This window comes from Coptis chinensis, chromosome 3 (genome assembly GCF_015680905.1).
Source record: "Coptis chinensis isolate HL-2020 chromosome 3, ASM1568090v1, whole genome shotgun sequence".
Lineage (NCBI taxonomy): Eukaryota > Viridiplantae > Streptophyta > Magnoliopsida > Ranunculales > Ranunculaceae > Coptis > Coptis chinensis.
In genome coordinates this window covers 53,357,899-53,371,607 of record NC_141458.1, presented here as the reverse complement: position 1 = coordinate 53,371,607, position 13,709 = coordinate 53,357,899, and the positions used below count along the sequence as shown (strand labels likewise).

At 40.1% G+C, this 13,709-nt stretch overlaps 1 protein-coding gene across 1 annotated transcript; it reads right to left on the bottom strand.

Moving 5' to 3' along the window:
- Positions 1-6,228: 6,228 nt before the first annotated feature.
- Positions 6,229-6,852, bottom strand: LOC147510000 (uncharacterized). The gene has a single exon (XM_086597980.1). The coding sequence runs from the start codon at positions 6,850-6,852 to the stop codon at positions 6,229-6,231; it is 624 nt and encodes a 207-aa protein (XP_086454106.1).
- Positions 6,853-13,709: the final 6,857 nt, after the last annotated feature.

The window sequence follows — 13,709 nt, the reverse complement described above, 5'->3', positions numbered from 1 at the left end:
GGAAAGGTCCCATGAAATCGATGCCCCAAACGTCAAAAATCTCAACTATAAGAATGGGATTTAAGGGCATCATGTTACGTGCAAAAATACGACCGAGATATTGGCAACGAGCACATACTTTGCAATGAAGAAATGCATCATGAAAGAGTGTTGATTAGCAGAATCCACATTGTAAGACCTTAGCAGCAGTTTTATTTGCACTAAAATGACCTCCGCAAGCCTGCTCGTGGCAAAAGGAAAGGACTGCAAACTGTTCCTATTATGGAATGCAACGTCGGATGACCTTATCGGGGCAGTATTTGAAAAGATATAGGTCATCCCAATGGTAGTACTTTACTTGAGCTAGGAACTTCTTCCTCTAATTTCTATTCCATAACGGCGGAGTCTCTTCAGTCACCAGATAATTCATAATATCAGCATACCAGGGTACAGAAAGGATCGTGTTAAGGTGCTCATTAGGAAAAGAATCTAAAATGGGTTTGGAATTACTGTCACTATCATTAGTTAACCTAGACAGGTGGTCAGCCACTGCATTTTCAACTCATTTTTTTTTTATCTTTTATCTCCAAGGTGAATTCTTGCAGGAGGAGAATCCATTGGATCAACCTCTGCTTAGCATCCTTATTTGCAAGAAGGTACCTAAGTGCTGGATGATCAGTGTAGATTAAGGTTTTTGAACTTATTAAATAAGGATGAAATTTGTCTAAGGCATTGACAATGGCTAATAATTCCTTTTCAGTGGTCGTATTATTCTTAGAGCCTCATTTAGTGTCTTACTTGCATAGTAAACAACTGTAGGTCCCTTATCATGTTTTTGACCTAGAACAGTGCCAACAGCGTAGTCATTGGCGTCACACATGAGCTCAAACAGTTTTGACTAATTAGGAGGTTGAATTATAGGTGCAATTATTAAGGCAGCTTTCAACTTTTCAAAAGCCTGCATGCATTCCGAGTTAAACTCAAAGGGTGCATCTTTTATAAGATGATTAGTTAATGGCTTAGCAATTTTTGAGAAATCTTGGATGAATCTTCGATAAAATCCAGCATGGCCTAGGAAGGCTCATATGTCACAGATGTTTCATGGAATAGGTAGAGTATAAATTTTGTCTATTTTAGCTTTGTCTACTTCTATACCATTTTTAGACACAATGTGACCTAACACTATTCTTTTTTTTACAATGAAGTAACACTTTTCCTAATTAAGGACCAGATTCTTTTCCTGACAATGCGCCTTTTTTTTTTCTAAGTTAGCAAAATTGTATTAGAATGGGAAAAAGGGGTACAAATTACATTGTAGTAGATGATTTGGGTTTGTACAATCCCTAACCACCTTTAAACAAACTTATAGTAGGTCACCGAGGGAGATTCCCATCTAGAAAGCCAGTCGGGTTTTCCCTCATACAAAACTTGACCTGTGTGATTGAGTGAAAGCGCATGGTTTGTGGCTAAATCAGCTGCAAAGTTTGCTTCCTGCCAAATGTTTGTAATATGACAATGAGACAGACTGCTTTGAACTCTCTTCCACCTTTGTTTTAAGCACCATGGGAGTTGGTCCTCTCCAAAGGCCATGACCGCTGCTATAGAGTCTGATTCCACCCATACTTTATTCCACCCCTTACTTACTGCCTCCTCAATGCCCTCAAGAATACCCGGATTTCAGCTATGTAGCAAGGGATAGAACCAATATTTCTGCACAGTACTTGTAAGATTTCACAATTCGAATTCCTAAAGATTGCACCATAACTTGCTTCGCCGGGATTTCCTTTGGACGCACTATCTGTGTTGATCTTAATGATGTCGAGATCAGGTGGGTACCACTTACAGTTTCTGATTTTTTGGGGTCTCGGATGTCTTGCCTATAAACCCCATTTTTCCAAAATCCTCATATCTGCCGCACCATGCATATTTCCTTTAGAGAGGAAGTAGGCATTATATATAAGGGTTTGGAGCTTTATTTTGCACTACATCAGGTGTGGGCATTTGTTGTCAAAGACTACCATGTTCCTATGCTTCCAAAGGAGAACCATTCCCTCCATTATGGTTGCAGTTCACAAATGTACAATGATTGTACTTCTGTGATTACATCTCAATATTGCCTCCTTTAAATTTGTAAAGCATCGGAATCCAAACTTCCCTGCCACTCCCATATTTCCTTTGCGAAACTGTAGTCACATATGATGTGCTGAAGATTTTCTTCTGCTTGACAACCCAAGTAGCATTTGGACACCATCTGAAGTCCTCTGCGTTGCATGGCAACGTCTGTTGTCGCAAACTTTCGGCAAAGTTTCCAAGCAGTCCCTGCAGTTCGAGGATGCACATACTCATTCAACACTTGTTGTTACCAATCCACTGTCGTGTTTTTTCTTCGGATGACTTGAAATGCTGAAGAGACTGAAAAGTTTCCCTTAAGGTCCTCCTTCCAAACACTACAATCCCTTTCATCTTGCCTTATGATCAGAAGGTTCTTTGTGTCCACTCCCATATGTTGCAACAACACCAAAAGTGGAGGAGGTATGTTCCATACACCATTATGAATTATCGAACTGAATTTTGCCCTGCAATTCTTCAGCTGGGTTGTGGAAAGCGGTAATGCTTGTTGGATAGATTGCTCACCAACCCAGGCATCTCTCCATAGGTCCACTTTGTTCCCATCACCTATAAGCCACTGAGATCTTGAAGTAACTTCGTGTAGAGCCCATCTGATGCTTGGCCATAGAGATGACTTTGTATAGTATTCGATGGGTTCATTGTCTCTAGTAAAGTATTTACTCCGCATAAACACAGCAAAATCATCTTCTTTGTATTTGACATGCCAAGCCAACTTCATCAACAATGCCAGATTGAGCTCCAGTAACCTTCTAATGCCCAGCCCCCCTTCCTCCTTCGGTTTGCAAACTTTATCCCAAGAGACTGTTAGACATTTCTTGATCGCAGGATTGCTCGACCATAGAAAGTTTCTGAGTATTGACTCTGCTTCTTTAATGATGCTAGATGGCCACTTGTAAACACCCATATTGTATACTGGGATGCTAGAAAGAACCGACTGTATAAGCACGCATCTCCCTTAAAAGGAGAGAAGCTTGCCTTTCCACGCGGTAATCTTTTTCCTGATTTTGTCCAGTAAAGGAGTCACTACTGCCCTAGTGATTCTACCTGCTATCAAAGGCACACCCAAGTACTTTTAAGGTAAAGCACCTATTTGAATGTTCAGCATTTAATGGAGATGATCTTGCCTTTCTTGAGTCATACCACCTAGAAACATCTTGCTTTTTGTCTTGTTGATTATCTGTCCTGAAGATACTTGATACCTTTCCAGTAATTCCACTATGTTCGCCACACTTCTGTAATCCCCTCTTGAAAAAATAATGATATCATCTGCATATAGTAAGTGAGTTGGTGCACTCACTCCTTTTGCACTAGTTAGAGGCATAGTTTTCCTTATCTCTTTGAGTTTGTTCAAACCCCGACTTAGTGTATCCTCCGCTAACGCAAACAGGAGTGGGGATAGGGGATCCCCTTGTCTCAATCCCTTACCAACTGGTATATACCCAACTGGCCCACCATTTAGAAGAACGAATAATTTAGCAGTTTTCAACAAAGCCATCACCATCTTTATCCATTTTTCTGAAATCCAAATCTCTCAAGCACGACAACTAAGAACTCCCAGCTCAGAGTATCATAGGCTTGGGATATGTCGACTTTCAAGGCTAAACTCCCACCATAGACTTTCTTGTCTAACACATTCATCATCTCAGAAGCAAAACCAATATTGGATTGTGGCTCTCTCCAATTGATGAAACCACTTTGCTCCTTTGAAACCAAAACCTCAATGAAGTTGTTTAGCCTAATCTGCATAATCTTTGAAAAAAAATTTATGAGGAAGTTACTCATGCATATAGGCCGATATTGGGACAACTTACTTGCATTTTTATCTTTTGAGATGAGGGCAATGAAACTTGCATTCGTGCCCTTTGGTATGATGGCCTCTCTGAAGAAAGACTTGACTGCCATACAAACATCCTTTCTTATGATATCCCAGCAGTGCACATAAAAACAGCCTTGGTAACCATCTGGGCTTGGGGAGCTGTCTACATTACTACTCTTAATGGCTTCGAAGATATCTATCTCGCAAGGGATTGAACATATCATCTCGTTCATATCAGAAGTGACTCTCATAGGAATGAGATTTATTAAGGCATCATCGATCATTACTTCTTTGTATTGGAACTTCTCTGTGTAGTATTGAACAATGTGCTGGGCTATATCCTGCTGGGTGAACAAGACATTTCCATCTTCTATTTTCATCTTTGTTATCATAGATTTAGCTTGCTTGATGTTGCATACCCTATGAAAATAAGTCGAGTCCTTTCACTATCAGAGAGCCAGGAAACTTTACTTTTCAACTTCCAATGAATACTCTTTGTCTTGTAGGCCTGATCTAAAGCTTGTTCCTTACTTCCCATATCATTCAGTATATTCAAATCCATAAGATTATTATCAGTTGCTTCTTGGGCTAGCGCAAAGTTTTCTTTAGCTTTCTTGATGTTATCCTCTATATTCCCAAAAATGGAAGTATTCCAGCCTTAAAAACCTCTTTAAGCATCTTAAGTTTCTTACCTACCCTGAAGATAGGTGTACCTTCTATAAACTCATCTTCATTAGATCCAAAAAAATTTCATGAGTGATCCAAGCCTTGTTAAATCTGAAGGGCACATTACTCGGTCTTGGAATCTTTACCATATCTCCAATTAATGGTGAGTGATCTGACCCTAACCTACTATCCACCCTGTATCTCCACTCTGGGAACTTGTGTATCCATGCTTGGTTAAAGAAAATTTTCTCCAACTTAGACACGATTCTTCCCTGTCCATGCTGATTGTTACACCATGTATACCTCGAACCCACAAAAGAACTTTCCTGAAGGTTTCAAACATTGTACCAATCATAAAATTCCGACATTGCAACTCTTCTTGGAATCAATCCCCCTTTCTTTTCCGCATATTGTAGGACCACATTAAAGTCGCCTACCACAACCCAAGGAGCGGAGGGGTTTAGAGATGATAGTTCCTGCCATAAAGCTCTTCTATTAACCATCAAACAATTGGCGTGAACAGCTGAAATAACACACTCATTTACCATAACTGTGATGTGCTGAGAGGATGCCTGAATCAGAGTTGCATTGATGCCTCTTCTCCATAAGAACCAAATATTTCCTATTCTACTATCAGAGTTGCATTGATGCCTCTTCTCCATAAGAACCAAATATTTCCTGACAATGCGCCAATACTTTGGACAGGTTGGATAAGAAATTGTTGAAAGAATCTCCATAGAGGGAAAAATCATCCATAAAAACTTCCATGAATCTCCACTATATCACTGAAAATGTGTAACATGCAGCGTTGAAATGTGGCATGTGCATTACAGAGACCGAAGGGCATACGTGCATAAGCATATGTTCCAAAAGGGCAAGTGAAGGTAGTTTTTTCTTGATCTGCTTCATCAATTAAAATCTGAAAGTACCCTAAATACCCATCCAAGAAACAGTAATAAGCATGTCCTGCTAAACGTTTAAGCATCTGATTTACAAATGGCAGGGGAAAATGATCTTTCCTTGTGATGGCATTCAGCTTCCGATAATTAATACAAATCCTCCACATGATGGGAACAAGTGCTGGAATTAACTCTCCTTCCTCATTACGGACCATTGTCATCCCAGATTTCTTTGGCACCACATGAATAGGGCTGACCTATACACTGTCAGATATGGGGTAAATGATTCCAACATCCAGTAATCTTAGGATCTCCGCCCTTACTACCGCTTTCATAGCTGGGTTTAACCGGCGCTGTGGCTCTCTAGAAGTCTTAGCATTCTCTACCAGGTCAATTCGGTGGGTGCAAATCTTTGGATCAATTCCTTTTATATCATCAAGAGACCAACCAATGGCAGAATAGTGTTCTTGAATCACTCTAATTAAGCGTTCTTTTTCCTCTTTTGACAACTGGGCTGAAATGATGATGGGATGTGTACCATTGGTATCAAGGTAGATATATTTCAGGTCAAGAGGGAGAGGTTTAAGGGCAGAAGTAGGTGTTATGGGTAACAATGTCTCTACAGGATTTTGTTCTTCCATTGAAAACACTTGGGATGGTGATGTCTCTTCATGCTCAAGTAACTCATCATTTGAAGTGCATAAAGAAACTGATTCCAAAGTTATTAAAGTATCTTCTTTATACTGTATCTCTGAAGGATAAGAACTGATGCACCTCATTTTCTGGGAAAGTCTGATCACAGTACTCTTGCACTACACTGTCTAGCATACTAACTTTGTCATCCAACTCTTCTTCCATCTGCTGATGCATCATCTTGAAGACATTGATTTCTACTAAGAGATTCCTGAAATACATGGTCATAGATCCATTATGGCAATTTATGAGAGCGGTGGCAGTTGCCAAGAATGGGCGCCCTAGAATGATGGGTATAACATCATTAGCTACTTCGGTGTCGAGGATGACAAAATCAACAAGGTAATAAAAATCTTTAACCTTGACAAGCACAATTTTGACCACTCCTTTTTTGTATATGATGGATCGTTCAGCTAATTGAAATGTCATGGTGGTAAGTGTAAGCTCGTGGAAACCGAGTTGTTTAAATAGGTAGTATGGAAGGAGGTTAACACTTGCTCCAAGATCGAGTAAGGCAGTGGTAGTGTACTTGTCTCCTATAGTGCAAGGAATGGTAGGACGACCAGGATCTTTATATTTGACTATTCCGTTGGTCTCTGTGAGGGATGGAAATTGTTCTGTAAGGAAGGCATCTTTTGGAATGTGAGTTTTCCTTTTATTGGTGCACATATCCTTAAGAAACTTGGTATGCTTGGGTAAATGTTTGATGGCATCGAGAAATGGAAGGTTTATGGTTAGACTCTTAAATGTTCTCTGATTTCATCAAAATTTTCATCCTCCTTGGGTGTCATTAGGCGAGTTGGAAAAGGTACCTTTGGTTTGTATTGTCTAACTGGGTTAGGTGGAGGAATTGATGATTTAGGGACTGGAACATTGCTAGGGATATATTGAGGTATTTGGTTTTCAATTTCTAATTCTTGTACGGTTACTTCTACAGGTGTAGGGTCTTCTGGTAAGACTACTTTGTTGTCAACAATTTTGCTAGATTGCAAGGTTGTGACTACCTTAATCTCTTGGGTTTTAAGGTTTTGAACTTTTTGGCTTGGTAATGAAATTTTATGGGGTTTATCTTAGGCTAACAAATTCAGAGATTGTTGCATGGATGCTAGGATTTGGGTTTGTTGTTGTATCATAGATAGCATTATTTTGGTGGGCTTATCTATTTGGATACTAGTTGATGGTGTAATGGGAACTAGGTCTCTTTGGTTGTTGACAGGTGGGTTTTGATAGTTCTGGTTAAACTAGAATGGAACCAATGCTCTGTTCTGATTGTTATAGGTACCTTGCCCTTGTCTTTGTCTGAATGTATTTGTTGGTTTGTTGAAACCTAGAGGTGGTTGGTTTTGTGGAATGTTGGTCCATGAAAAGTTTGGATGTTGTCTCCATGGTGCATTTGGTACATTGAAAGCACATACTTCTTCTAGCTGAAGTGATGATAGGTTTGTGATCAGGGGACAGGTGGCATCTATATTGTAGGGGGGATTTCCCGTCATTGAACAGATGACACGTGTATTGGAAATAACCTAAGACTATTGATGTCCAGAATGAGACGAGGACCATCAGATTAGTTCCGTGAATAAGTGATCTCGTGCTTAGCACGAATGTTTAGTGGACATGTGCTAGGCACGTGGCTGACCGCCTCTAAGTATGTCAATTCTCCAAGTTGTTAGGAACTGATATAGACAGTTCCTGAATAGAAGGAAACTGAAGATGGCGATCTCTGATGATAAGGAAGGAATCGTGATGACATATCTTAGGAGTTACCTTTTAGATATAATCTTCTCATACACGATAGGACATTATGATCAACAAGGAAACTTACCTCTCATAAGATATGGTCTAGATTCAGACTTCCATAAGAAGAGGAATCCTAATAGGAAGGTAGAGTCCAACGATGGAAGGGAACTCACAAGCGGTGAGGACAACCCTAACCCTATGACTCTCGTAGCTCTTCCTTTATAAACCATAAGGATTCGCTCTTAGGAACAATGCAAAAGAGGGTTTGATTCTCCTTAATAGCAAATGAGATATGTAGGCAGCCGTTAGAAGGTTCAACCCTGAACTCACCATCATCTCATACCTTCTCTATTCAGTAAAGGCTTCTAGATCACAAGGCACAGAGGAAGATCATAGGATACTCGGAATCTCCTTTACATCTAGGGTTTGATTCTCTTTAATAACAAAGGAGATACGTAGGCAGCCGTCAGATGGTTCAACCCTGAACTCACCATCATCTAATCCCTTCTCTATTCAGTAAAGGCTTCTAGATCACAAAGCATAGGGGAATATCAAGGGAAACTCGGAATCTCCCCTACATCTTTTGGCGCCGTCTCTTGGGACGAAAGCAGGTAAATATTCATTTCAAACGATTGATTTAGTCTAAAAACTCTTACTGTTGTGATGGCAGGAGCAAAGAAAGCAAAGAATGACGCTACCACGCGTAGTGTTGCCATCAGAGAAGAAGAACACAAGATGCCTGAAAGGGTTGAGAATGTCGGTCACCAAGATGCGAATGATCCCCCAAGGACCTGTGACTAGCCCCGGTGGACCAGTTGTTCCTGGAGTAGGTCCCAGGAATAACACTCAGGAGGAACGTCAAAATGGTGAGAATGCTGTCCTCACCAACCCAGAGTATGTGCAGGCTAGTCAGGCGGTACAGGCTCTGGAACAACAAAGAAGCAACCTTGAGCGAGAATTACAACTGCTAAGGCACTTATATCAGTCTGACACAGGGAAGGAGCCACTCATCGATCTCAATGATGACGACTTTCTGGAAGGTGGTCGTGCTAGGAACCCAACGCGTGGGGATCCAGTGCGATGCGAGCCATATGAGTCATAATACAACAACTCAGATGAGGACTCAGGAACAGCCTCAGAACTGGATTCCACTGACCAGGATCATGATGTCGACCCTCAACACCGAAAAAAACTCAGAACAGGAAACTTTCTACCAAAGAAAGTACATGGGAAACTGAGAAGAATAACCTGATCCGTCAGATGCATCGGATGACCGACAAGGGGAGAAAAATATAAGACTCCCTTATTCAATCTGCCATAATGGGGGCAGGGAGATCTCCTTTTGCATCACGGGTGATGAGGAAGCTGATAAGAGCCCAAAACTGTAGTTTTAACCCTTTAATAGTCATACTTTTGGACCAATTATGTGAGTAATAATTAAGAGTTAACACTGATTACGTGTTTTTATGCATTTCAGGCTTCAAAGTCCATTATGTGCAGAAATGTGCCACTTTAGTGAGATAAAGGAGAAAAGGTCGGTTACTAAGGAGTTCCATGATTAAAGGCCAAGATTCAAGAAGATAAAGCCTTCCTAAAGCCCGGTGAAAAGCTGAAAAGTCGACACGGGCTGAAACAACACACAAGTTAGCAGAACTTCCGAAAGCCGTATCTTTGGATTCAGACCTCGGAATTGGGCCTACCTTATGTCAAAACGACCGTCTCGGAAAGAGCTTTCCAATAGTCTAAGCCTTGACCCAATCAAAGGAGCAGAAGTGGACGAAAAGTCTGTGGAAGCCAACTGCAGCTGAAGAGGCCTTTTTGGACTGAAAGAATTGGGTTTTGGGCCTGATTCTCTGGCCCAAAACATGGCTCCAAGCCCATGCACGATTTTTGGATCTGAAAGTATAAAAACAAAAGTTTAGCTCTTTGTTAATGGTAGCTAGTTAGACCTAAAATATTATAGATAATTCTAGATCTGTTTTCATTAATTAAATTAAGCTTTAGTTCCATTTTCAATTCTTGTTTTAGATTAAGTCTTTGAATCATTGTTCTTGATTGATTAGATAAATAAAATAGTTGTTTTCTCAATTTCGAATTGTGTTATTTCAATTTATAGATCTGATTTTTATTCTTGTTGATTATCATTCCGTAGTTTAAATAGATTGAACCATTGTTAGTTAATTTAGTTAAGTTAGAATTTTAATATGATGTGTAGTTATAATGAAATGGGAAATGATGGTTTGATGACTCAAGGCTAAAACCTCCATTAGAGGGGTTGATGAAGCCTTGATGAAAACTTAGTGGTATAGTGTAGACACATTGTAGAATCTATTCCAATCTAGAAGGTCGTGATTAAGCCATGAGAATGGGTGGACGACCTCACATGCTAGTTAGTACTTTCGGTAGAAATGCCATGAACACTAGGGATTAGAACTCAAATTTCTTGCCGTAAAGAACGTAAGAATCGAGATACAAGAATCTATGTTAGGCTATTAAGTTGGATTCGAGGTGGATTCAATTCCCCTCTAATCATTTATCTAGATTCAAAACAATCATATTTCCATAGCATTAGTAGTTTAAAAGTCAAGTAATCGAATTCAGTAAGTATCGTAGTAATCACCTTCATAAAGCTCTCATTGACTTAAGACCGACTAATTAGATTAGAAAACAATCCATGCTAGAGCACTAGAAGTGGAACGAACTTCTTACTCCACTATATCTCGATAGAATTGAGAGTAGGAAACTTTGATAAATATGAGCATCATAAGATTAGTTTAGTTTACTTACGTTTTGAGTTCATCGTTCATTTCGTAGGTAGACTATTCAATTTTATCTTTTATCAAATGGCGCCGCTCCCATCTTAGTTGCACTTTAGCATTGTTTTCATAGTAGAATTAGTCATTTTTAAGTCCCATTAAACCCACCCACCCTTGTTTGATTCATACTGTGGTTATTCATTTCAGCGTTGAAAAAAAAAAAAATTCCAGAAAAAATTACGGGCGCGATCGCGGCTTATAAGGAGCCAGCGCTGCACTCTATAGTCTGGACTTTGAGCGCGACCCGCCCTCTTCCCCGGCGACCACCCCTAACTTCTTGGACTTCGAGCATGACCAGCCCTCTTACCAAAGCGGCGACCAGCTCCACTTTTTGGACTAAGAGCGACCGCGCCTTCTCTCCGAAAGACTTGCCCTAAGCAAAATTTTGAGGATTTCTACAGGTTTGTTTCGAACTTTGATTTTTTAAGTTTTTCAGTGTTCTAACTTGTTATTTACACTGAACACGCGTAAACAAGACGATATTCATAAGCGAAGCAAGGACGCTTTCAGGTATTCCTTTCTTCCATACCTCGCATCTCCAGTTAGAGGTTCATACTAATATATCAAGATTGTTTGGGTTGTTTTTGTATTTAGACTTTGACTTGCATGAGATTAAGGTCTGGTCGGAGAAAAACACCGAACGTAATTAACCGTCAACAAACAAACATATCGAGTATACCAATCATAACACCTCTAACTACTATTCCACCAACCATACTTGACATAATGGGTGAAGAAAGAGAGACTCCTCTCTCCGACTTCTACAAAGCTTTGAGCGATAGCCCTAAATCTTGCATCGGTCTAGCAGACCGGTGGGGATTTTCAAATCCCCCAAACATATTTAATTTGTTACCCGTTTTCCATGGTTTAGGCCATGAAAAACCTTACCAACACATCGTAGGATTGAACAAGTCCTTACAACATTCCATCATCCTACGGTTGGTGCGGAACAAATTAAACGGGGTATTTTCCTTCACCTTAGCCCGATAAAGCAAACATCTTGGTTAAGCGCCCAAAGCCTAACTCGTGGACTCGTGGGTTAAACTTGTTGACTATTTATGGAACATTTTTACCCACCCCTAAAGACGGATGAAATGCTTTCCAAGATTCATTTCTTCCGGCAGAACCCTCATGAATCATTTTCTCGAGGCTTGGAATCGTTCACCGATCCGCTAATAGAGTGTCCGCACCATAACCTAGCAAAGACCGTTAGTTCGTGCCTTTTCAAAGGACTTCAACATCACCATAAAGAAGTCTTTGACATAATGAATGGGGTAGTTTCCTAAGTAAAGGAGCCTCGAGGAGGCTTATAAATTTTAGAACAAACTAAACGCAATAACAATTGGGAGTGATGATATCCCCGCTCGCTAGTTCTTCTTCAACAGATTAAGGCCGCGGTATGTTTGAGATGAAACCGACCCGAGAACTTAAAAATTTAATCAAATCTCTAACTAAAAAAGTATAGGCTATTTCTATTCAACAAAAGCCTATTCCCGTCATGAATGTCAACTCCAACCCATGTAATTTATGTTTGAGTCCTGAGCACCCTGACTCCTATTGTCCTCTCGCCTATGAACAACAACAATCAGAGCAAGATAATGTTTGCTCCATTAATAACTATCCTATTCCTAATGCCCTATGGAGACAACATCCCAACTTTAGTTGGCGAAACAATCAACAAGTTACAACTCCAGGGTTTAATAACCAAAATGTTAGGCAAACAAACAACTATAATCAAGCTCCACCTAGGCAAGGACAGGGACAAGGTCAGGGAAATTATAATAATTATAACAACCAAGCGCAACCACGACAAGGTGTAGCACAAGGTCAGAATAATTATAATAATTATAATACCAATAGAGGTATCATTCCGGTTAACAATAGTAACTATCAAAACCCACCCATAAATAATCAACGTGAGATAGTTCCAGTCACACCACCTGTGACTACTACACCTACACAACCGGACCGTATCGACGCCTTTATATAGGTTACCCAACAACTTTTCCAATCAATGACTCAATCAAACCAACCGATATTACAATCCATAAATCAGGGCATACAATAGTTAGCCCAAGACAAAGCCCAACCAAAAGGCGTGTTTCCAGGACAAGCGATACCAAACCCTAAAACAACTAACACAGCCTTTGAGGTAAACGGTAATACTAGTACGGAAACGACAATAGTAGGTGACCTGAATGCCATCACCACTCTCCGCTCTGGAAAGGTGGTTGATAACAAAGTAACTATGCCTATAGTTACCCCATCGTGATACTCTACACACGGATATCGAACTAGATCTTGAAATAGAAACTGAAGAACCTACCACTGTAGAGGTACCAGTTAAACCACAACCTAAGAAACAGAAAGCCAAGGTTACACATCAAGTTGAGCCATACGCTAAATATAGAGCGAAACCACCATTCCCTCAAAAATTAGCCATGCTATCCAGGGATACCATCTTGAGGAGATTAGGAACGCGTTTTAAAAATCTAACGATAAACCTTCCTTTTCTCGAAGCTATTAAAAAGCTACCTAATCACGCTAAGTTTCTTAAAGAGTTGTGCACTACTAGGCGTAAGACCAACATACCTAAAGACGCCTTTTTAACTGAACAATTCCCAACTTTATCCGAAAATAATGGAATTGTTAAGTACAAAGGACCACCGGTTAGCCCCTCTTCGTAAAATGCACCTTAGGAGATTCCCACACGACGACCGCTTTATTAGACGGGGCGAGTGTTAACTTACTTCAGATTACTTGTATAAACAAATAGGTCTACAGAAATGCAACCTACAAAAATAAGCGTTGCAATTATCGTGACAGTCTATTAAGTATCCTAAGGGTGTAGTGGAAAAGCGTGCTTGTTAAGGTTCAGATTTCTACTATCCTGCGGATTTTGTTATCCTCGATACAGTGGTTTAATGACTCTGACCGATCATCTTAGGGCCCTTTTTAGCAATGGCCAACGCG

Bases quoted from the DNA above. Each gene is read 5' to 3' on its own strand.
- LOC147510000 (XM_086597980.1), bottom strand. From the start codon at position 6,852: ATGTGCACCAATAAAAGGAAAACTCACATTCCAAAAGATGCCTTCCTT.